Below are 26583 nucleotides of genomic sequence, written 5' to 3'. Positions count from 1 at the left end.
AATCTTGTCTTTGTCGGGGATTTGGGGTGGGCTTAATGACACATATTTCTTACAAAATGTAAAAAAATAAATTTAAAATGAATTAAATATACTTACTTTGTTGTTGTTTTTAACGCGAGTTTTGTTTTTATTGTTGTTTTGGCTTTCGACCAAATTGAGATATATTATAATGATAAGTACAAAACAGATTAGTTTTGTATGAGTTGCCATTGGTGTTGTTTGAATTAAACTGTATTTTTTGTCGCTATCTACTAAATATCTTTAATTTTTTTTGTTGGCTTACAGGAAGTCATTTGTGACTAATGTGGGTTTGGTGGTGTTTGTAATAATAGTAGTTAGTGTTTGTTATTGAAATATTTATTTAAGGTTCGAGTTCTTTAATAGTAAATAATGTCTTTAATAATTTATTTTTTGTTATTTCAACAACTGATTGAATTCTTCAGATCCGTCGCAGATTAAATGCCATATACAGGGTGATTCAGAGTACTGCTGTATATAATTTTTATGGCGAATTATATGGAAAAAAGTGAAAAGTCATTTTTCAAAAATAGAGAAAACACCATATATATTTTGACGTATTTTCATTAGCTTCTTCCTAGGCTTCATAACTATAGTTTATTTTTTAAATTTCAATGCGACGTTGCCACGTTATTTCGATTTTATTGAAATTTAAAAAAAACTATACACAGATTTTAGAAAAAAATTAAACTTTGCAATTTCAAATACCGGTATTTCAGTGTTTTTAAATAGAACAGCCTGTATTTTATTACTGCATCTTACCTTATTTTAATATTGTAATAGGGTCCATCGGGAGACTGGCTACTTTCACGTTTTCTCGACTTTTCACGACCCCGAGAGTACAAAAAAAGTGGTCTCGCGTTTCCGTCTGTCTGTCGTCTGTGCAGATTCTTATTAGACAGATTATCTGCAAAACTACTGGACCGATTGTTGTCAAACTTTGTATGTATATATATATTAGATATTTTTAACTTATTCTGAGGATTGTGGGCATGTCTTGTCCATATTATGAATATTATGTAGATGGTGGAACTTTTACCATAATTTGGTTAATTTTCCCCACTAAAAATTTGATGACGTCATCTTAAAGGTCCCTGTATTAAAATTATTTAATTGTTGTACAATAATATGTTCCTACACTTTTGGTGTATGAATCCGCTTTGAATTTTTTCCGCAGAAATCCAAATTTTCACAAATAAATTCACAGAATATAATAGTAATCTTCTATAAGGGACGTTGCGAGTTCGATCCTATTATGGCGTGTTTTTTCCTTATTATCACAAAAAAATTAAATTTCGGAGAATAAAATTTTATAACTTTTCAAAAAATTAGGGTTTGTTGGACTGTATTTCATTGAAAAATCGAAACATTGAAAAAATTGAAAATCGAAAAATTGTTCTGTTGAAATAACCTTCGACGGTTGTTTATTATTATAAATATAGAAAATACTTAATGAAAAAAAGGAGAATAATATTTGAAAAAACTGGAATATCGATATTTGAAAATAGTTATAATTTAAATTTGTTTTTAAACATTCTGTATATTAAAACGTAGTAGTATTGTTACCCAGATTTTAAAAATTGCGCTAATGCAATTTTTTCCATTGCTAAAAAATTTCAAGAAAATTGGAATCATTCTGCAACGTCGCATTAGAATTTCAAAAATAAACTCTGGTTATACAATTTTAAAAACTAAGCTGTGTTGCGTCTTAAAAACAGAACACTCTGTATAGTTGGGAAATAATTTTGGTATATGGTCCTTAAAGTAGTATACAACGTGGTTCTTGGATTTTTTCTTGCTATTTCTAATAATTAAAGTGATATTGAAGAGCACACGCCCAGTGACCCACCCTGTATATGCTGGATGATTTAGATTTGTATTCGCACCCTGCCTGTAGAATTTACTACCTCAAATAGGGTTTTTGGCAACTATTTAAATTAAATTATTTGAAACTCTACGTTCACTTCAATGAAAAAGATACATAATTATAGGTAAATTTTTTTCCAGAAATATACAGAGTGAGTCATTAAGCACGCAGTCATCGACATTTTATTAATTCCTTAATTATTAGAAATAGGAAAAAAGTCAAAGAGAGTTTTTTTAAATGAAACACCGTATATATTTTTAGATATTTTGATTGATCTCTTCTTGGGCTTTACTTTTGAAATTCCGACGCGACATTGTTTATAAAAAAATCGCAATAGGCTTATTTTTAAAGTCAGTCTTACAATATTTTATGGAAAGATAAACAAATGTAGGCGCTTTGTTGTGGTATCAACTAGATAAAATTTTAATATACAGAGTGTTTACAAAAAATCTAAAACTTTACAATTTTCAAATATCGATTTTTTATTTTTTTTTTCAAATGTAACACCTTGTATTTTTTTGTCCTCATTCTTACAATATCTCGATGTGTCTTTTAAAAAAGTACAAAATCCCTGTACCTGAATACTGATATTTGAAAATTGTAATAATTAAAACATTTTTTATAAATACTCTGTACATGAAAATTTAATAGAGGGCGGGTGGGTGGAGCTAGTATTTGTTAAAATAAGATTCATTTTGGTAAATGACTGAACAATATTAAGAGTAATCACAGGAATGAAGAGGGGGTGGGTGGGCGGTGCTATTGCTTGTTTATAAAAGCCTCTGCAGGAAAAATCGGGAAAGAGAATATCGAAATCATAAGTAGAGAAATCGAAAAATTGAAAAACTGAAAAGTCGAAAAACTTAAAAACCGAAAAATTGAAAAATCGAGAAATGTAAAATTTAAAACATGAAAAATTGAAAATCGAAAAACTGAAAAATAAAAAAGAATGACAAATCGGAAAATCTAAAATTTAGAAAATAATAAGCAGATCAAAAATTGAAGAATCAAAAAATTGAAAAATCCAAACATCGAAAAATTTGAAAATCAAGAAGTTCAAAAATCGAAATACTGAGAAATCGAAAAACCGAAACATGGAACAATTGGAAAATCAATGCATTGAGAAATCGAAACATCAAAAGTTCGGGAATTAAAAATTTCGAAACATTGATAAATCGATAAATTGAATAGCCCAAAATCGAAATATCAAAACATTAAAATTTTAATAACCGAAAAATTTTAATTTAAAAAATCTATAAATTGAAAAATCGATAAATCATGAAATTGAATAATCGAAAAATCGGAACATGGAAATGTTAAAAAGAGAGAAATCGAAAAATATGAATAACTGAAAAATTTTAAAAGCGAAGAAAAACTGAAGAATCGAAAAATTACAAAATTCAAATAACGGAAAATTGATCAATCCATAAACTGAAAAATAGAAAAAATCGAAGAAAATTTGAAGAATCGTGAAACTGAAAAATTCCAATATTGAAATGTAAAAATTGGGAAATCGAAAAATTGAAAAATCGAAACATTGAAAAAATTGAAAATCGAAAAATAGTAAAGCCAAGGAATCGAAAAATCGAAACATCGGACAATTGGAAAATCGAAAAATGGAAACATCGATAGATCGAGAAGTCGAAAAATTGAAAAATCGAGATATCGAAATAGCCCAAAACAGAAATGTCTAAAAATTAAAATTTAAAAAACTCAAAAAAATCGATGAATTGCAGAATTAATGAATGATCGGGGAACGGAATAATTGAAAATCGAAAAATTGAATAAAAAAAAAAACGGGAGTCGAAAAATCGAAAAATACTAAAATTCAAATATCAAAAAATTTGATTAATCGATAAATTGAAAAAAAAAAGATAATCCAGAAGTTGCAAAATTTCAAAACTCAAATGTAGAAAAATCGAAAACTCGAATTTAATAGAGGGCGGGTGGGTGGAGCCAATATTTGTTAAAATAAGATTCATTTTGGTAATATTAATACAGCGTGTTATTGAAAGGTACGTACAAAATAAAATCGGCAATTGGTCTCGAAGTTTGGGTGCTAAAAGTTAAAAAAAGTTCAGGTAAAAGTGTTCTCCTTTTAAACATAAAAATTATTAAAAGTTCTGACCAAATTCGTTGTATGCCTCTGATAAAAAGATCATCTCTATAGCAACATTTAGTCTTGACAAAAGTTTGTTACAGTTGCTAGGATTTACTAAAATAATTTAATTTTACCTAATTTATCTCTCAGTAGCGTCTAAAAAGGTTGGATAAGGGTTAATTTTCCCCTTAAAATTTTGATAACACAAAATAAGTTTTTCAGACTTCTTAGACTTCGCGAAGAACTGTCAATTTTGTTGTACGTACCTTTCAATAACACCCTGTATATTAAGAGTAATCACAGGAATGAAGAGGGGGTGGGTGGGCGGTGCTATTGCTTGTTTATAAAAGACGCTGGAGGAAAAATTAAAACTTAGCCCCACCCACCGACCCTGCCGCCATTTTAATGATTCATTTTATTTAATCCGAATGAAAGCTGGAACTTACACTGAAGAGAGATAAAATTCTGATTGTGGCAGACGACATACCTTCTAAGAAAATAGAGGGTGGGTGGGCGGGGCTACTACTTGATACGATAAAACTGATTTTGGTAAATGACATTATCCTCTAATAAAATAAAGGGCGGGTGGGCGGAGCTGGTATTTGTCAAAACAAAATTGATTTTGGTAAATGACTGTACGAGTAATCACAGGAATGAAGAGGGGATGGGTGGGCGGGGCTATTGCTTGTTTATAAAAGATTCTGTAGGGAAAAGTTAAACTTAGCCCCGCCCACCCACCCTGCCTCCACTTCAACGATTCATTTTATTTAGTCCGAATGAAAGGTGGAACTTACACTGAAGAGAGATAAAATCGTTAGAATAAGAAGAGGGTGGGTAGGTGGCGCTAGTATTCGCTAAGATAACACTGATTGTGGCAGACGACATACCTTCTAAGAAAATAGAGGGTGGGTGGGCGGGGCTACTTCTTCATAAGATAAAACTGATTTTGGTAAATGACATTATGCTCTAAGAAAATAAAGGCGGGTGGGCGGAGCTGGTATTTGTCAAAACAAAATTGATTTTGGTAAATGACTGTACGAGTAATCACAGGAATGAAGAGGGGATGGGTGGGCGGGGCTATTGCTTGTTTATAAAAGACTCTGTAGGGAAAAGTTGAACTTAGCCCCGCCCACCCACCCTGCCGCTATTTCAATGATTCTTTTTATTTAGTCCGAATGAAAGCTGGAACTCATACTGAACAGAGATAAAATCGTTAGAATGAGAACAGCGCGGGTGGGCGGGGCTAGTACTTGCTAAGATAAGACTGATCGTGGCAGACGACATACCTTCTAAGAAAATAGAGGGTGGGTGGGCGGGGCTACTACTTGATAAGATGAGACTGATTTTGGTAAATGACATATTCTCTAAGAAAATAAAGGGACTGAATGAAGAAGGGGTGGGTGGGCGGGGCTACTGCTTGCTCATAAAACAAGAAACAAGCTAAACTTAGCTCCGCCCACCTCCCTTCTCCATTTCAGTGATTGGCAAAGGAAGTATTGCAATCGAGTCCGTCGGCCGACTCTCTACTTTTACGTTTTTTCGACCGTTCATGACCTCTAGAGTAGGAAGAAATAGGTCTCCTCTTTCCTCCCGTCTGTCTGTCTGTCTGTCTGTCTGTCTGTCTGTCTGTCTGTCTGTCTGTCTGTCTGTCTGTCTGTCTGTCTGCCTGTCTGCCATCTGTCCGGATTATTATTAGACAGATAATCTCCGAAACTACTCGACCGATTGTTGTCAAATTTTATACGTGTATTAAGAGTATCATGTAGATGGTAAAACGTTAACCAAAATTTGGATAATCATCTTGTAACCGCTGGAGAAAGAACAGAAGAGGTGATTAACCTTAAATAGTAAAAATACCCTAGAAATGTAGTAGGAGTGAAGTAGAAGAAATAAAAAAATGAATAAATAAATTTTGAGACGAGTATTATATTGTTTAATTATTCAGTAGGGTTAGAAGTTTTCTTTCGTACGGAATACAACTTTTGAGATGACGTCATCAATTTTTGGAGGAAATGCGTGAATAAAATTTCGTTATTATTCCCTAATGATTAAAACAAAGTTTTCCTAAAAATTACAAACAATTCCATTTTAGAAAATTCATGTGACAAAAAATATAAATTATTTTGATTGAAGTGATCCACAAACCATGGCCAACTTTATCTGTAAAAGTTCCATAGCCGTCGCAGATATACATATAAAAAAAAAACTTATCATCTCCAAATGTTTATGTTCGTATTTGACTAAAATCCATCATAGTAACTAAAAACTTATTTGCCCCCAGTGAAGTCCTGTATTTTTTTTTCAGCTTTCTCCATTTCGTTAATTGCCTTATTTCCTGCTTGTTCTATCTTGGTGCCAACTTTCTCCATTGCGTCCTGCATAGTACTAGCACCTACTACACCTCGCCGGTAACCAGACTTAAATAAAAAATGTTAAAATTAGTTACAAATAATGTTAAAGTCACTTACTTGTCCTTCGACCATAGCAACCGCCAAAACAACGAAAAGCGCAACACAGACAAATTTCAAGCTCGCCATTGTAGAACTGAATACTCCAGCCCCAATCCCGTCCCCTATTTAAACCCAAATGTCGTCCTTGTTGAACAATAGCGCACCATTTACCTAAAGCACTCTGCGTAGATAATCGTAACATTGTAACACCTCATGGTGCGAAATTATAGCAATTAGCAAAAAATGACGCATCACGGAATTTTTCTATTTTTTTAAAGCCGTACGAAGCGTCGTGGTAAACTTGGGGGAGCCATTCGAACCATTCCCGGTGGAAAGGGGGATGTTACCCTTGAAATTCTACCACGATTTCAACTGCGAGGTGGAATCGTACAGCTACGCCTTTGGACCATGCTGGGAGCCTGTGATTGCCCAGTGCAACTTAAGTACGTACCCACCCATTTCCAAAATTCGTTGTTTACATCGTGCGAAATAGGTTTTGAAAAAATCGTCGCCCCGTCCCGGGACCCATCCCCCCCGCTGTCTTTCTGGGACAAAATGCGCCTTTTGCTCCACGGTAGACTCACAATGGTCGTTCAACAATTGACCGTTTTGCTTCACGCGTCTTTGGACCCTTATAACACCACGGAGGAAATGGAGCTGACTTGGAGCCAGGTCGTGATGGACTGGACCAATGGTACTTGCAACCCCCGCAATACAATATTGTTCTAATAAACTATTCCATTTAGCCAAATTCGTGTACAAAGGGGATCTAAACATTTTCGTACGAACCGCTTCCAAGTACGACGATTGTCAACTACTCCATTTACCGAACTTGAAACTTATCCTGGGTATCCAGTGGGTGTGTCTGGGCGACCCTAACGACCACCACAATGTTATACAGTGCGCCCCGGATAAAATCCCGGAGTACTCGAGCAACCAAGTCCACGATTCTTTCCGCGCTTTCCGGTCCCAGAACGTCAACTTGAGTATCGTCTTGGAGACGAAACCCGCGACAAATCAGTCGAATTTCGATTACCCCATGTTGCTACTCTACGGGAGTACTTTGCGCTGGATCGAGAATTTGAAGCTGATTTTGTCGGGGGTGACGAGGCCCACGAAGAGAGGGAAGATTTTTAATAACGTGAGACCGCGGAAGATCCAGCTTAGTCGACACTACAAGAAAGTGCACCTGTTGATGGGGTTGCATAAGTTCCAGGTGTGTTATTGGATGTCGTTTGCGATGCAGAGGGGGTGCGAGCTCATCGGGGGAAGGTTGTCATCGAGCGCCGGTAAGTTTTTTTTCAATAGTGTTTCGTTTAGTGTGCGTGTTTTCCCTAAGTTATGAGAAACTTTCGTAATTACTCAATCAGAACACATGCTATCCCTCGTTCCCATCGACGACGGCCTCACCCACCGCCCCAAGGCCGAGTGGTCAATCGTCTACATGAACTCCGAGCTCAACGACTCCGAAATCTGGCTCAAAAGCGCGCTCCAAGAAGACTCGGAATTTGAAGCCATGTCGTTGCGACAACCCGTCGAAAAGTGCTACTGTTTATCAGTGGCCAAAGTGTCCTACGGGCGCGAAACAGTCGTTCCAAACCGAGAACACAACACCTGCGAGCGCAGCAAAGACACGCCCACCCACAGACTCGTGGTGTACGACCTGCGAGGTGCCTGGACCAAGAGCAACCGAAATGTCGCCTTCGCCCTATTCGACACCTTCATGAAAAACAAGGTAGTAGCATTGTTTAAGTATATTATAGTTGGACTACCTATACGGACAATCACTTTCCCAAGTAGAAAAGAATGAATATACATTTTACATCTCACTCGCTTCACTATGAAGTGGCGGTACCTTACGAAAATGGGTAAAAATAGTCTGTAAGCACGTGATGTCGATAAGGTAGTAAACGGACGTATTAATCAGTACGTTGTAAAACTGAAAAATGGAGAAATCCAAACATCAAAAATTCAAAAAAATAAAAATTCGAAAATCTAAAATTTAAAAATCGAAAAACTGAAAAATCGACGAATCGAGAAGTCGAAAATTTAAAAAATTGGAAAATTGAAATATCGGATAAATCAAAAATCGAAACATCGAAAAATCGAGAAACCGAGGAGCAAAAAATCGATAAACCAACAAATCGAAAAATCGAAACATTGTAAAATTCAAAAATTGAGACATCGAGAAATCGAAAAATCAAAAGACAAAAAAATCGAGGAGTCGAACAATCGAGAAGTCGAAAAATCGAAAAATTGAGAAACCGAAATAGGCCAAAATCAAAAAATCGAAAACTTAAATATGGAAAAATTGATAAAGCGAGAGATTGAATAATCAAAACATCGAAACATCCGAATCTCAATAAATTGAGATCTCAAAAAATTTAAAAATTCGGAAATTTGAAGAATTAAAATATAGAAGTGGAAACTCGAGAAACCGAAAAATCTAGAAATTTAAAAATTAAAATATGGAAAAGTTGAAAAATTGAGAAATTGAAATATAAAACAATCGGAAAATTGAAAAATCTAAAGTATAAAAAACGAAAAACTGAAAATCCAAAAATAAAAAATAGAAAAATCTAGAAGTCGAAAAATCAAAGAATCGAAGTATTGAAAAATATCAAAACTGAAAGAAATATCCAAAAATTGAGAAATCTAAAAATCAATAAAGCGAAGTCGAAAAATCGAAGAATTGAAGAACTGAAAAATCGAAACTTTGAGAAGTGAGAAAATCAAAAATTGATTAATTGAGAAATCAGAAAACTGAAAATTTAACGCAAAAATTTGAAAAATTGAAAAATTTAAATACTGAAGAACTGAAAAGTCAAAAATCGAGAAATCGCAAAATCTAAAATTTAAAACATTGAATAATTAAAATATCGCAAAATTGAAGAATCGAGAAATCCAATTCAATTTGAAAAATTGAAAAATCGGGACATTGAAAAATTGGAAAATCCAGAAATTGAAAAGCTCAAAAGAAAAAAATCGAAAAACCGAGAAATCCAAAAATCCAAACATCGAAAAATTCAAAAACTGAGACTTCGAGAAATCGAAAAATTGGAGGATCGAGAAATTGAGGAGTCGGAAGCCGAAAAGGAAAGTTAAAAATTGAAAAATTGAGAAATTGACCAATCAAAACCACGAAACATCTGAATTCGATAAATTGAGAAATTAAAAAATTGAATAATCGAAAAATTTTAAAAAAGAAAAACTGATAAATCGAAAATTAAAATTAAAAAAATCGAAAAATTGAAAAATTGAAATATAGAAGGATTGAAAACTCGAGATATCGAAAAACCTAGAATTTTAAAAAATGAAATATTAAAACATCGAAAAGTTGAAAAATTGAGAAATCGAAGCATTAAACAGTCGCAGAATTGAAAAATCTAAAGTTTACAATAAATTGAAAATCCAAAAATCGAAAAGTCGAAAAATTGAAATATTGAAAAATCTCATAACTGAAAGAAATATTCAAAAAATTGAGAAATTAAAAAATTGGAAAATTGAGAAATCGAAAATCTAAAACAGCAAAATCGAAAAATCGTAATCTTAAAAAATCGAAAAATTGAAGAATTGAAGATGTGAAAAATCGTCGAAATCGAAAATTTAAAACATTGGAAAATTCAAATATGGGAAAATTGTAAAATCGAGAAATCGAAACATAAAAAAATCAAAAAACAAAAATTGGAAAATCTAAAATTTAAAAATCGAGAAATTGAACAGTCGGTTAATTCAAAAACCGAAACATCGAAAATTGGAAAATCGAAAAAAAAAATTGGACAATCGAAAATTTAAAAATTCCAAAAATTGAAAAATTGAAATATAGAAGAACTGAAAACTCAAAAAATCGAAAAAAATTAATAATTTAAAAATTGAAAAGTTAAAATTGAGAAATCGAAAAAAAGAAAAATCACAAAATTGAACGAAATATCCAAAAATTAGGAAATTAAGAAATTGAGAAACAGAAAAGTCAAAAAAGCAGAGCCGAAAAATCGCAAACTTAAAAAATCTAAAAATTGAAAAATCAAAAACCTAATAATCAAAAAATTGAAGAACTGAAGAACTGAAAAATCGAAACTTTAGGAAGTGGAGAAACAGGAATATAAAAAAATAGATTAATTGAGAAATCCGAAAACTAGAAATTCAGAAACGCCAAATTTGAAAAATAAAAAAATATTAAGAACTGAAAAATGGAGATCCAAACATCAAAAATTCAAAAAAATAAAAATTCGAAAATCTAAAATTTAAAAATCGAAAAACTGAAAAATCGACGAATCGAGAAGTCGAAAATTTAAAAAATTGGAAAATTGAAATATCGGATAAATCAAAAATCGAAACATCGAAAAATCAAGAAACCGAGGAGCAAAAAATCGAAAAACCAACAAATCGAGAAATCGAAACATTGTAAAATTCAAAAATTGAGACATCGAGAAATCGAAAAATCAAAAGACAAAAAAATCGAGGAGTCGAACAATCGAGAAGTCGAAAAATCGAAAAATTGAGAAACCGAAATAGGCCAAAATCAAAAAATCGAAAACTTAAATATGGAAAAATTGATAAAGCGAGAGATTGAATAATCAAAACATCGAGACATCCGAACCTCAATAAATTGAGATCTCAAAAAATTTAAAAATTCGGAAATTTGAAGAATTAAAATATAGAAGTGGAAACTCGAGAAACCGAAAAATCTAGATATTTAAAAATTAAAATATGGAAAAGTTGAAAAATTGAGAAATTGAAATATAAAACAATCGGAAAATTGAAAAATCGAAAGTATAAAAAACGAAAAACTGAAAATCCAAAAATAAAAAATAGAAAAATCTAGAAGTCGAAAAATCAAAGAATCGAAGTATTGAAAAATATCAAAACTGAAAGAAATATCCAAAAATTGAGAAATCTAAAAATCAATAAAGCGAAGTCGAAAAATCGAAGAATTGAAAAACTGAAAAATCGAAACTTTGAGAAGTGGGAAAATCAAAAATTGATTAATTGAGAAATCAGAAAACTGAAAATTTAACGCAAAAATTTCAAAAATTGAAAAATTTAAATACTGAAGAACTGAAAAGTCAAAAATCGAGAAATCGCAAAATCTAAAATTTAAAACATTGAATAATTAAAATATCGCAAAATTGGAGAATCGAGAAATCCAATTCAATTTGAAAAATTGAAAAATCGGGACATTGAAAAATTGAAAAATCCAGAAATTGAAAAGCTCAAAAAAAAAATCGAAAAACCGAGAAATCCAAAAATCTAAACATCGAAAAATTCAAAAACTGAGACTTCGAAAAATTGAAAAATTGGAGGATCGAGAAATTGAGGAGTCGGAAGCCGAAAAGGAAAGTTAAAAATTGAAAAATTGAGAAATTGAACAATCAAAACCACGAAACATCTGAATTCGATAAATGGAGAAATTAAAAAATTGAATAATCGAAAAATTTTAAAAAAGAAAAACTCATAAATCGAAAATTAAAATTAAAAAAATCGAAAAATTGAAAAATTGAAATATAGAAGAATTGAAAACTCGAGATATCGAAAAATCTAGAATTTTAAAAAATGAAATATTAAAACATCGAAAAGTTGAAAAATTGAGAAATCGAAGCATTAAACAGTCGCAGAATTGAAAAATCTAAAGTTTACAATAAATTGAAAATCCAAAAATTGAAAAGCCGAAAAATTGAAATATTGAAAAATCTCATAACTGAAAGAAATATTCAAACAATTGAGAAATTAAAAAATTGGAAAATTGAGAAATCGAAAATCTAAAACAGCAAAATCGAAAAATCGTAATCTTAAAAAATCGAAAAATTGAAGAATTGAAGATGTGAAAAATCGTCGAAATCGAAAATTTGAAACATTGGAAAATTCAAATATGGGAAAATTGTAAAATCGAGAAATCGAAATATAAAAAAATCAAAAAACAAAAATTGGAAAATCTAAAATTTAAAAATCGAGAAATTGAACAGTCGGTTAATTCAAAAACCGAAACATCGAAAATTGGAAAATCGAAAAAAAAAATTGGACAATCGAAAATTTAAAAATTCCAAAAATTGAAAAATTGAAATATAGAAGAACTGAAAACTCAAAAAATTGAAAAAAAAATAATAATTTTAAAATTGAAAAGTTAAAATTGAGAAATCGAAAAAAAGAAAAATCACAAAATTGAACGAAATATCCAAAAATTAGGAAATTAAAAAATTGAGAAACAGAAAGGTCAAAAAAGCAGAATCGAAAAATCGCAAACTTAAAAAATCTAAAAATTGAAAAATCAAAAACCTAATAATCGAAAAATTGAAGAACTGAAGAACTGAAAAATCGAAACTTTAGGAAGTGGAGAAACGGGAATATAAAAAAATAGATTAATTGAGAAATCCGAAAACTGGAAATTCAGAAACGCCAAATTTGAAAAATAAAAAAATATTAAGAACTGAAAAATCGGAAAATCTAATATTTAAAACATTGAAAAGTTAAAATATCCTAAAACTGAAAAATGTAGAAATCCAAACATCAAAAATTCAAAAAAATAAAAATTCGAAAATCTAAAATTTAAAAATCGAAAAACTGAAAAATCGACGAATCGAGAAGTCGAAAATTTAAAAAATTGGAAAATTGAAATATCGGATAAATCAAAAATCGAAACATCGAAAAATCGAGAAACCGAGTAGCAAAAAATCGAAAAACCAACAAATCGAAAAATCGAAACATTGTAAAATTCAAAAATTGAGACATCGAGAAATCGAAAAATCAAAAGACAAAAAAATCGAGGAGTCGAACAATCCAGAAGTCGAAAAATCGAAAAATTGAGAAACCGAAATAGGCCAAAATCAAAAAATCGAAAACTTAAATATGGAAAAATTGATAAAGCGAGAGATTGAATAATCAAAACATCGAAACATCCGAATCTCAATAAATTGAGATCTCAAAAAATTTAAAAATTCGGAAATTTGAAGAATTAAAATATGGAAAAGTTGAAAAATTGAGAAATTGAAATGTAAAACAATCGGAAAATTGAAAAATCTAAAGTATAAAAAACGAAAAACTGAAAATCCAAAAATAAAAAATAGAAAAATCTAGAAGTCGAAAAATCAAAGAATCGAAGTATTGAAAAATATCAAAACTGAAAGAAATATCCAAAAATTGAGAAATCTAAAAATCAATAAAGCCAAGTCGAAAAATCGAAGAATTGAAGAACTGAAAAATCGAAACTTTGAGAAGTGGGAAAATCAAAAATTGATTAATTCAGAAATCAGAAAACTGAAAATTTAACGCAAAAATTTGAAAAATTGAAAAATTTAAATACTGAAGAACTGAAAAGTCAAAAATCGAGAAATCGCAAAATCTAAAATTTTAAACATTGAATAATTAAAATATCGCAAAATTGAAGAATCGAGAAATCCAATTCAATTTGAAAAATTGAAAAATCGGGACATTGAAAAATTGGAAAATCCAGAAATTGAAAAGCTCAAAAGAAAAAAATCGAAAAACCGAGAAATCCAAAAATCTAAACATCGAAAAATTCAAAAACTGAGACTTCGAGAAATCGAAAAATTGGAGGATCGAGAAATTGAGGAGTCGGAAGCCGAAAAGGAAAGTTAAAAATTGAAAAATTGAGAAATTGTACAATCAAAACCACGAAACATCTGAATTCGATAAATTGAGGTATTAAAAAATTGAATAATCGAAAAATTTTAAAAAAGAAAAACTGATAAATCGAAAATTAAAATTAAAAAAATCGAAAAATTGAAAAATTGAAATCTAGAAGGATTGAAAACTCGAGATATCGAAAAACCTAGAACTTTAAAAAATGAAATATTAAAACATCGAAAAGTTGAAAAATTGAGAAATCGAAGCATTAAACAGTCGCAGAATTGAAAAATCTAAAGTTTACAATAAATTGAAAATCCAAAAACCGAAAAGTCGAAAAATTGAAATATTGAAAAATCTCATAACTGAAAGAAATATTAAAAAAATTGAGAAATTAAAAAATTGGAAAATTGAGAAATCGAAAATCTAAAACAGCAAAATCGAAAAATCGTAATCTTAAAAAATCGAAAAATTGAAGAATTGAAGATGTGAAAAATCGTCGAAATCGAAAATTTAAAACATTGGAAAATTCAAATATGGGAAAATTGTAAAATCGAGAAATCGAAACATAAAAAAATCAAAAAACAAAAATTGGAAAATCTAAAATTTAAAAATCGAGAAATTGAACAGTCGGTTAATTCAAAAACCGAAACATCGAAAATTGGAAAATCGAAAAAAAAAATTGGACAATCGAAAATTTAAAAATTCCAAAAATTGAAAAATTGAAATATAGAAGAACTGAAAACTCAAAAAATCGAAAAAAATTAATAATTTAAAAATTGAAAAGTTAAAATTGAGAAATCGAAAAAAAGAAAAATCACAAAATTGAACGAAATATCCAAAAATTAGGAAATTAAGAAATTGAGAAACAGAAAAGTCAAAAAAGCAGAGTCGAAAAATCGCAAACTTAAAAAATCTAAAAATTGAAAAATCAAAAACCTAATAATCGAAAAATTGAAGAACTGAAGAACTGAAAAATTGAAACTTTAGGAAGTGGAGAAACGGGAATATAAAAAAATAGATTAATTGAGAAATCCGAAAACTAGAAATTCAGAAACGCCAAATTTGAAAAATAAAAAAATATTAAGAACTGAAAAATGGAGATCCAAACATCAAAAATTCAAAAAAATAAAAATTCGAAAATCTAAAATTTAAAAATCGAAAAACTGAAAAATCGACGAATCGAGAAGTCGAAAATTTAAAAAATTGGAAAATTGAAATATCGGATAAATCAAAAATCGAAACATCGAAAAATCGAGAAACCGAGGAGCAAAAAATCGAAAAACCAACAAATCGAAAAATCGAAACATTGTAAAATTCAAAAATTGAGACATCGAGAAATCGAAAAATCAAAAGACAAAAAAATCGAGGAGTCGAACAATCGAGAAGTCGAAAAATCGAAAAATTGAGAAACCGAAATAGGCCAAAATAAAAAAATCGAAAACTTAAATATGGAAAAATTGATAAAGCGAGAGATTGAATAATCAAAACATCGAAACATCCGAATCTCAATAAATTGAGATCTCAAAAAATTTAAAAATTCGGAAACTTGAAGAATTAAAATATAGAAGTGGAAACTCGAGAAACCGAAAAATCTAGAAATTTAAAAATTAAAATATGGAAAAGTTGAAAAATTGAGAAATTGAAATATAAAACAATCGGAAAATTGAAAAATCTAAAGTATAAAAAACGAAAAACTGAAAATCCAAAAATAAAAAATAGAAAAATCTAGAAGTCGAAAAATCAAAGAATCGAAGTATTGAAAAATATCAAAACTGAAAGAAATATCCAAAAATTGAGAAATCTAAAAATCAATAAAGCGAAGTCGAAAAATCGAAGAATTGAAGAACTGAAAAATCGAAACTTTGAGAAGTGGGAAAATCAAAAATTGATTAATTGAGAAATCAGAAAACTGAAAATTTAACGCAAAAATTTGAAAAATTGAAAAATTTAAATACTGAAGAACTGAAAAGTCAAAAATCGAGAAATCGCAAAATCTAAAATTTAAAACATTGAATAATTAAAATATCGCAAAATTGAAGAATCGAGAAATCCAATTCAGTTTGAAAAATTGAAAAATCGGGACATTGAAAAATTGGAAAATCCAGAAATTGAAAAGCTCAAAAGAAAAAAATCGAAAAACCGAGAAATCCAAAAATCTAAACATCGAAAAATTCAAAAACTGAGACTTCGAGAAATCGAAAAATTGGAGGATCGAGAAATTGAGGAGTCGGAAGCCGAAAAGGAAAGTTAAAAATTGAAAAATTGAGAAATTGAACAATCAAAACCACGAAACATCTGAATTCGATAAATTGAGAAATTAAAAAATTGAATAATCGAAAAATTTTAAAAAAGAAAAACTGATAAATCGAAAATTAAAATAAAAAAAATCGAAAAATTGAAAAATTGAAATATAGAAGAATTGAAAACTCGAGATATCGAAAAACCTAGAATTTTAAAAAATGAAATATTAAAACATCGAAAAGTTGAAAAATTCAGAAATCGAAGCATTAAACAGTCGCAGAATTGAAAAATCTAAAGTTTACAATAAATTGAAAATCCAAAAACCGAAAAGTCGAAAAATTGAAATATTGAAAAATCTCATAACTGAAAGAAATATTCAAAAAATTGAGAAATTAAAAAATTGGAAAATTGAGAAATCGAAAATCTAAAACAGCAAAATCGAAAAATCGTAATCTTAAAAAATCGAAAAATTGAAGAATTGAAGATGTGAAAAATCGAAACTTTAGGAAGTCCAGAAATGGGCAAATAAAAAAAAATACTTTAGAAATCGGCAAACTGAAAATTTAGAAACGTGAAAATTTGAAAAATTGAAAAATCGAAATATTTAAAAACCGTAAAATTGAAGAGGACAAAAATTGAGAAATCGTATCATTGAAACATCGAAAGATTGAGAAATCGAAAAATAAAAAAATCGATAAATTGAAAATTTGAAGAATGGAAGAATCGGAGAAACCCAAAATTGAAATATTGAAAAATTGAGAGATTTAAAGTTGAAAAATCGAGAAATCGACAAGCCAAAAAATTTCAATAGCGTATTTATAAATCAGGACTATGCTACTTTTTAAAATTTAAATAACATTATAAATTGGAAAATGTTGATTTTTTTCCAAAAATCTTGATGTCTAAGGTGAAAACTCGACACGGATGCATAAACCGTAAACGGAGGATAAGTATACTATTGTAAAATTTGGAGATTGCGTCATTTCATTGTTCGTGACAAATTTTGATGAGTGTTTTACCATTTGATAATACAATTTGAAATGTATATTTTGTCGTTCGGGAAAATTATGTATTAAATCGTTAAGATGTTCAAGAACTTTGTTCACTTATTCGTTGTAAAGTCCAATGGTCGAAATGGGTTAGTTCTTCGTAGTGGATGTGTATCAGATCAACTCTAACGAATGTCGGCTTATAGATAAATCGCTTAAAGCCGATATTAGCCTGAGTGTGCTTTGGTCTGTAGATCAAACAAGTTCTCAGGCGACGAAAACAATGTCTGTAACTTATTTTAATGCAAATTATATTCATGTGGTTAACAAAATCAGATGTAATATTAGTGTGATTTTGACTTTATTCTAGATTTTATTACAACAGAACGGCGTGTCCTTTTTAAATTTTAGAAGTTACGGAAACTAGTTCAAGAAGCAATTAGTTATCTCGTATTTTTGAAACAAAATCTACCAAAACGTCGGATAACAGCAATTGATTTTCATTGAAACAGTCTTCAAAGCAACCTTTAACAACTCGATATTACAAACATGCCTCTTAAGTTCTGGATGCGTTTTTTTCTGTCTTGTAATTATTTGTAATGTCAACGCCGAAAGTTTATGTCATTCTGTTATTTATTATTTATTTATTTTCATTTTGTGTTAATATTTTTGTAACACCACGAATCTAAATTTTACTTAAAATCTTGTTTTACTTTAATCTTGTAAAACTAAAAAAAACCAGTTTAAAAACCTTTGGTAAGTTTCTGTCAGTCTTCAGATATAGTCAAATAAAAATAGGTGTCAAATTCATTTAAATACAATTCTTTCGTATCACGTTACAACGCGTCGCTTCATATTTTTTATGTCAAGTATATTTTCATATTTTGTACATATATGTTTATACACATTACTGTTTACGGAACAATGTTAATTATGGATTTATGGATAACTCCTCGTATAAGAGCAGAGTGAAGGGTGTTTGCCTTTGCTAATGTTTGATGGCGCCATCTGATGTAGAGTAAAATAAATCTAATACGTTGGCTCACTGTAGTGAAAATGCGCGTTGACGAAAAATTTGTCTCACGCCCCCTGGATTCCTTGTCCTAAAGCTCACTATTTAGGCGAAGTAAAATTTGTATTAGGTTGTGCAACTATAATATACTTAAACAATGGTAGTGGTTTGAGTCGAAATTGGTCCCGAATTACAATGTAAATTGCAGCAAATGAAGAAAAATTTGTCCACGGAAGCCTTGAAGGCGTTCCGGAAAGACAGCAACACCACTCCTTTGAAACGTAGGAACACTGACGTGCCGGGGACTCCCCCGAACTCGTCGATTCAGACACTGCAAGCCGCCGCTTCCACTCAAGACGCACATTCTCCAAGCACCAAGTTGCAATCAGGGCTGGCTGCCAATATGTTGCAGCAGCTGATCGCAGAAGCTGACAATAAGGCGGTGGTCTACAGCGACGATTTGTCTTCCGTGACCAGGCAGCAGCACCTGCAGGGGTTGCAGGCGTGCCAAGAGGACGACGTCCAGCACAGAAATTGGCAAAGTATGTAGTTTATTTTGAGTGGGTTTCCGGGTGATGCCGGTCATGTTGTAGTTGCCCTCGTGAACGCACAAGTTCTACTCAAAGGTTGTGAGACCCAAGGCTACGTGATACTGAGTGCCGCCAAGGCGGAAATTATCCAACGAATCCACCGTCCGGTCTGGAAAGATAGGACTTTGGTGTCGAAGACGACGTGGACGGGCGCTTTGGACTGTATGCAGTATTATGCGACGGTGAATGCCGGCGAAAATGACGACTCGGTTAATGAGAATATCATGTGGTTGTCGGTCGATAATATTCAGGAGAAGGAATCCACGGAGATATCTGAGCCATCCGAGGTCCCGAATATGGTGGGAAGTGGGGTGTCGGTAGGGGCTGTGGTTAGCGATACTGTGGGGCCTAGCAGTTCTAGTCAGGTGAGTTTTGAGTTTTTTTTGTTGGTAGTAATGTGGTTGGAGGGTGGAAGTGTGGCACGATCGAGAATCTGCTTTTTGATTTTTAGACAATTTTTCCAAAAATTCAGTTTTTCAGTACGAAGTTTTTTTTTTCACGAAATTTTCAACCTTTTTGGATCATCTTTGACAGTTACCTGAAGACATTTTTTTGGGGATTTCGACCTCCAAAGGTTATTTTCAGCTTCATTTTTTTTAATATTCCTACCATTTTACTAAAATCACCAATTTTGAGATATTTTAAAAATTGAGCTTTGGACCCAAATATTTTGAAAACCAGTAGCCGTATCGAGTTTGAATTTTTTTCACTGGTAGACGTTGCATTTCTGCGCAAAACATGATTTTTTTATAATTTTTGGTCACCTACTTTTTTCGAAATTTCGCTAAATAGGACCTCAATAAAAATATACGATTACTCCAAAAATTTCAGTATTCGTCTGAAATCTCGAGTCGGGATCGGAACAGGCTGTCTTTTTGGATTCAGCTCGTTGAAATCTATGTTCCAGAACTTTTTCCGGATTTTTAGACAATTTTTCCAAAAACTCAGTTTTTCACTACGAAATTTTTTTTTCACGAAATTTTCGACTTTTTTCGATCATCTTTGGACAATTACCTGAAGACATTTCTTTGTGGATTTCGACCTCCAAAGGTTATTTTCAGCTTCATTTTTTTTAATATTCCTACCATTTTTTAAAATCACCAAAATGATAACGTAAACAATTTTGAGATATTTTAAAAATTTGGCTTTGGACCCAAATATTTTGAAAACCAGGAGCCGTATCGAGTTTGCATTTTTTTCACTGATAGATGTCGCATTTCAGCGCAAAACATGATTTTTTCATAATTTTTGGTCATCTACTTTTCTCGAAATTGCGCTAAATATGACCTCAATAAAAATTTACGATTACTCCAAAAATTTCAATATTCGTCTGAAATCTCGAGTCGGGATCGGAACAAGTTATCTTTTTGGATTCAGCTCGTTGAAATCTATCTTCCAGAACTTTTTCTGGATTTTTAGACAATTTTTACAAAAACTCAGTTTTTCAGTACGAAATTTTTTTTAACAAAATTTTCGACCTTTTTCGATCATCTTTGACAATTACCTGAAGACATTTCTTTTTGAATTTCGACCTCCAAAGGTTATTTTCAGCTTCATTTTTTTTAATGTTCCTACCATTTTGCTAAAATCACCAAAATTGTTCCGGATTTTTAGACAATTTTTCCAAGAATTTTTTTTCACGAAATTTAGACCCTTTTTCGACTACTCTTGAAAATTACCTGAAGACATCTTTTGCGGATTTCGGCTTCAAAATACTATTTTCAGCTTAATTTTTTTGGAAATTCCTAAAATTGGGCCAGAATTACCAAAATGCAAACGTAAATAATTTTGGGATGTTTTAAAAATTTGGCTTTTTACCCAAATATTTGGAAAACCAGTAGCCGTATGGACCTTGAATTTTTTTCATAATTTTTAGCCGCCCAAGATTTCGGTCTCTAAAAGTTATTTTCGGCCTCATTTCTTCCATAACTCCTACCATTTTCCAGAATCGCGAATTGAAATGTGACAATTTATAGGATTTTTTGAAAAAAATGGATATTTCTAAAATATTGCACTTCGGGACCATAAACACGCTATATTTTTCGATTTAACATCTCGAGATCTATCTTCCAGAATTTTTTGGGAATTTTGAGGCAACATTTTCAAAAGCTCAGTTTATCTGTATTCCTACCTTATGAAAATTTCGACACCTTTTTGACGATTTTGAAACTTTGGTTGAAAGCATTTTCTTGTACATTTCGACTTGTAGAAGTTACTTTCAGCCTTATTTCTTCGATAATTTGTGCTGTCTTTCCAGAATCGCGATTTGAAATGTGACAATTTTTAGGATTTTTTGAAAAATTGGAGATTTCTAAAATATTGCTCTCCGGGACCATGTACACGCTACATTTTTCGAATTAGCACCTTGATAGCTATCTTCCAGAATTTTTTCGGAATTTTGAGGCAACATTTTCAAATGCTCAGCCTTTTCGAAAATTCCGACACTTTTGTGACCATTTTGAAAATTTAATTAAAGATATTTTCTTGTGGACCTCGACCTCTAGAAGTTACTTTCGGCCTGATTTCTTCGATAATAATTTATACAATCTTTCCAGAATTGCAAATTGAAATGTGGCGATTTTTAGAATTTTCAAAGACCATTCCATTTCAAACCGGATATTTTCAAAATCTGGATCCGGGGACATAAAGACGCTATATTTTTCGAATCGGCACGTGGAGATCTATTTTCCAGAATTTTTTGGTAAATTTGAGCTAACATTTTCAAAAGCTCAGTTTTTCTCTATTCGTAGCTTATGAATTTTTTTTTCGATACCTTTGTGAAGATTTTGAAAATTTAGTTGAAAGCTTTTCTTGTAGATTTCGACTTGTAGAAGTTACTTTCAGGTTTGATTCTTCGATAATTTGTGCCATCTTTTCTGAATCGCGATTTGAAATGTGACAATTTTTAAGATTTTTTGAAAAATTTGATATTTTTGAAATATTGCTCTTTGGGAGCATAAACATGCTATATTTTTCGAATTATTCGATAGCTATCTTCCAGAATTTTTTGGGAATTTTGAAAATTTAGTTGAAGACATTTTCTTGTAGACCTCGACCTCTGGAAGTTACTTTCGGCCTGATTTCTTCGATAATTTACACAATCTTTCCAGAATTGCAAATTGAAATGCGGCGATTTTTAGAATTTTCAAAAAACATTCAATTTCAAACCGGATATTTCCAAATCTGGATCCGGGGACGTAAATACGCTATATTTTTCGAATCGGCAGGTGGAGATCTATTTTCCAGAATTTTTTGGTAATTTTGAGGTAACATTTTCAAAAGCTCAGTTTTTCTCTATTCGTAACTTATGAAATTTTTTTTCGACACCTTTTTGACTATTTTGAAAATTTAGTTGCAAGCTTTTCTTGTAGATTTCGACTTGTAAAAGTTACTTTCAGGTTTGTTTCTTCGATAATTTGTGCCATCTTTCCTGAATCGCGATTTGAAATGTGACAATTTTTAGGATTTTTTGAAAAATTTGATATATCTGAAATATTGCTCTTTGGGACCATAAACACGCTATATTTTTCGAATTAGCACCTCGATAGCTATCTTCCAGAATTTTTTGGGAATTTTGAGGCAACATTTTCAAATGCTCAGCCTTTTCGAAAATTCTGACACTTTTTTGACCATTTTGAAAATTTAGTTGAAGACATTTTCTTGTAGGCCTCGACTTCTAGAAGTTACTTTCGGCCTGATTTCTTTGATAATTTGTACAATCTTTCCAGAATTGCAAATTAAAATGTGACGATTTTTAGAATTTTCAAAAAACATTCAATTTCAAACCGGATATTTCCAAAATCTGGATCCGGAGACATAAAAACGCTATATTTTTCGAATCGGCACGTGAAGATCTATTTTCCAGAATTTTTTGGTAATTTTGAGGTAACATTTTCAAAAGCTCAGTTTTTCTTTATTCATACCTTATGAAATTTTTTTTCGACACCTTTTTGACTATTTTGAAAATTTAGTTGCAAGCTTTTCTTGTAGATTTCGACTTGTAGAAGTTACTTTCAGGTTTGTTTCTTCGATAATTTGTGCCATCTTTCCTGAATCGCGATTTGGAATGTGACAATTTTTAGGATTTTTTGAAAAGTTTGATATATCTGAAATATTGCTCTTTGGGACCATAAACACGCTATATTTTTCGAATTAGCACCTCTGTAGCTATCTTCCAGAATTTTTTGGGATTTTTGGGGCAACATTTTCAAATGCACAGTTTTTTCTATACTACCACTTTCCGAAAATTTTGACACTTTTTTGACCATTTTGAAAATTTAGTTGAAGACAATTTCTTGTAGATTTCGACTTCTAGAGGTTATTTTGGTCTTTATTTTTTCGATAATGACCACTATTTTTTCAGAATCGAAAATTGAAATGTGTGCCAATTTTTAGGATTTTCAAAAAAATTCTATTTCAAACTAGATATTTCTAAAGTCTTGCTCCTGGGCCATAAATACGATATATTTTTTGAATCAGCACGTTGAGATCCTTACCCCAGTTTTTTTTGGAATTTTTACAGTTTTTTCAAAAGCTCAGTTTTTCTATAATCCCACCTTATGAAAATTTCGACACTTCTTCAACCATTTTGAAAATTTGGTTAAAAGCCGTCTTTTACTTTGGATTTTTTACATTGATAGACGTCGGATTTCTGCGCAAACACGATTTTTTTCAAAATTTTTGGTCACCTAGTTTTTTTGAAATTACGCTAAATAGGTTCTCAATAAAAATCTACGATTATTCCGAACATTTCGATATTCGTCTGAAATCCTGAGTCGGGATTGGAACAGGCTGTTTTTGGTTTCGAAATCTGTCTTCCAGGACTTTTTCTACATTTTTAGACAATTTTTTCCAAAAACTCAGTTTTTCAGTACGAATTTTTTTTCACGAAATCTTTTTTCGACCACCTTTGAAAATTACCTGCAGACATTTTTCTGTGGATTTCGACTTCCAAAGCTTATTTTGAGCTTTATTTTTTTGAAAATTCCTACGATTTTTTAAGATTATTTTCTCGGTAATTTCCACCATTTTTCCCGAATCGCCAGTTGAAAAGGGGCAATTTTTAGGATTCTCAAAAAAATTGAAATTCAAACTGGATATTTCTTAAATCTTGCTATATTTTTCGAATCAGTACGTCGAGATCCACATCCCAGATTTTTTTTTGGAATTTTTAGTCAATTTTTTCTAAAGCTCAGTTGTTCTATAATCCTACCTTATGAAAATTTTGACATTTTTTCGACCATTTTGAAATTTAGTTAATTACAATTTTTTGTAGATTTCGAGCTCTCGAAGTTACGTTCGGCCTTATTTCTTCGATAATTTCCACCATTTTTCCAGAGTCGCCAATTGAAATATGGCAATTTTTAGGATTTTCTAAAAAAATTCAATTCCAAACTGAATATTTCGAAAATATTGGTCCGGAACCATAAACACGCTATATTTTTTGAATCAGTACGTCGAGATCTGTATCCCAGAATTTTTTGGAAATTCTGATGCAACATTTTCAAAAGTTCAGTTTTTCTGTATTCTGTCATTATGCAAATTTCGACACTTTTTCAACTATTTTGAAAATTTAGTTAAAGACATTTTCTTGTAAATTTCGAGCTCTTGAAGTTACTTTCGGCCTTATTTCTTCGATAATTTCCACCGTTTTTCCAGAATTGTCAATTGAAATGTGATAATTTTTAGGATTTTCGAAAAAAATTCTAATTTTAACCGGAAATTTCTAAAATATTGCTCTCTTAAAAAATGTCTATCATTACTCCGGAATTTTCGATAGCTGTCTGAAATCTTGATCCCTGACCTGAACACGCTATGTTTTTAGACTCAGCTGATCGAAATCTATTTATCTTCTAGAATTTTTGTATGGATTTTTATTTGCGCAAAAGTTTTGTAAATTTTTTACTATAAATTTTTGTATTTAACCAAAAAATTTTCCAGTGCCTGAAATCAATATAAATGATGTTAAAAAAGTGCTCGCAACTATGATGCTGTCTAATTGACTGACTGCCGAGATCCATATATTAAACACACTTTTTGACAATTGACTGATAAACACATTTCGCATTAATGCAACATACCGACAATTATTACCTAATACCCCTTCCCCCACCCCGGATGAATCCATTTTCGCCACAACCGTGCCATGCCCACATCTCCCGCTAAAAAACACCACCACCGTGCCGCATCGCCGCCCCCGGTTCGTTAACCCCCGAATCGATAAATCAATCACCTCTAGCTCCAAAGGATCGTATCGAGATGCAAATGCGAGTTTTTCTACGTCGGATACGGCGACATCAGCGTCGACCCCGAGGCGGTGGCCGAGGTGCCGCCGCCCCCGCAGGAGGAAGTCGGGCCGTGGGACCGCCGACAGAACGCCGTCAACGCCTTCACCCTGATGCACCACGACCTCGACGTGTGCACCAACTCCTTACAGTACGCCATGCTCCTGGACATCGTCAACAACTTGCTGCTCTACGTGGAGCCGCACCGCAAGGAAGCCCTGGAAAAGCTGGCGCGGATGCGCTTCCAGCAGCTGTACAGCGTCGAGGATCAGCGGCGGCCGATCCAGAACCAGCAGACATTGGTCAGGACTACGGTTAGTAAATTGCGGAGATTGGAGAAGGAGACGTATCTGGTGAGCAAAGCTCTGGGGGAGAATCAGTCGGATATGGAGTTGATCCACGAGATGAATCGCTTGGAGAAGTTGGTAGGAGCGGTGTGGGGACATTGGGGTATTTCACGTTAAGTCGACTGTAGAAAAAAAGTAATGTGTATCGATTTTTGAGGGTCGACTCGACGTGGAATGCCCCATACACGATGTGCATTATTAACCCAGTAATTGAAGGTGTACGAGTGTAAAAATCAACTGAACGCTCAAAGCGAAGAGCTGGATATGATGCTATCCTGCTACAAAGAAACGCAGTTGCTCACGAACAGTCGATTATCGACTACCAGGAGCGATAAACCATTAACTATAGTTAGAGCGAATGAGATTTGTTTTAAACATGCCCAGTGGCGACTTACGGAAGCTGATGGTCAGATTGGGATCGCCGATTTAGTTTTGAGTAATTTTCTGTACACCAAGAATTCGAAGAGCGACGATTCAGTTGAGCATTTGTTGGAATTGGGGTATTTGAGGATGACGAATTTGTTGCCCAATGAAATTTATAAGGAGATTCTTTGTCCGAGTGAGATTCAGCATGGAATGCCTATAGAATACAAGGTAAGCATATTGCAATTTTGTTCATATTTTCGTTTTTCAATTTTAACGGAACATAACTCCAAAACAGTTCAAGAGTCGGGCTTGCGGTTTACATTAATCGATTCCTCGAAGCTTTTTAGTCCTGTGTGTTAATTTTCAGCTCAAAGTCGCGATCCGTTTAGGATCGAGAAACGAATATATCAGACGGTGTCACTTTTTCAAAAAGGAGACACTCGAAAAATAAGAAAAATTCACGAATAAGTGGAGACATTTTTTGAGTCTGCCTGAAATAGAGTTTGTTGATTAATTCTGGATCGCAAGAGCGATTTCTCAGTTGTTGAAAATTCCTCCGATTTCGAGCGATATCGCGTTTTATTCAGAATTCAAAAAGCGTTTTCAAATTCAACGGGACGTAACTCCAAAACGATTTAAGAGTCCGGCTTGCGGTTTGCACCATTCGATTCCTTGAAGCTTTTTAGTCCCACGAGTGAATTTTCAAGTCGGATTCTCACACCGTTTAGTATCCA

General features: G+C 32.0%; 1 protein-coding gene across 1 annotated transcript in view; it reads left to right on the top strand.

The window, feature by feature from the left end:
* The window catches only part of LOC135132660 (protein hobbit), a 63908-nt gene that overhangs the window by 19658 nt on the left and 17667 nt on the right, over positions 1–26583 (top strand). Inside the window, exons 10-17 of the mRNA XM_064060809.1 lie at positions 6715–6879; positions 6930–7130; positions 7183–7725; positions 7807–8171; positions 18471–18804; positions 18856–19217; positions 25091–25561; positions 25700–26077. Coding sequence (XP_063916879.1) covers positions 6715–6879; positions 6930–7130; positions 7183–7725; positions 7807–8171; positions 18471–18804; positions 18856–19217; positions 25091–25561; positions 25700–26077 — 2819 coding nt within the window. The remainder of the gene's footprint in view (positions 1–6714; positions 6880–6929; positions 7131–7182; positions 7726–7806; positions 8172–18470; positions 18805–18855; positions 19218–25090; positions 25562–25699; positions 26078–26583) is intronic.

This window comes from Zophobas morio, unplaced genomic scaffold (assembly GCF_036711695.1).
Source record: "Zophobas morio isolate AGI-343-1 ecotype UQ-CSIRO unplaced genomic scaffold, CSIRO_AGI_Zmor_V1 ptg000021l, whole genome shotgun sequence".
Classification (NCBI taxonomy): domain Eukaryota; kingdom Metazoa; phylum Arthropoda; class Insecta; order Coleoptera; family Tenebrionidae; genus Zophobas; species Zophobas morio.
Note: the sequence above shows the minus strand (reverse complement) of the source record. Positions and strands in the feature narration are given on the sequence as shown.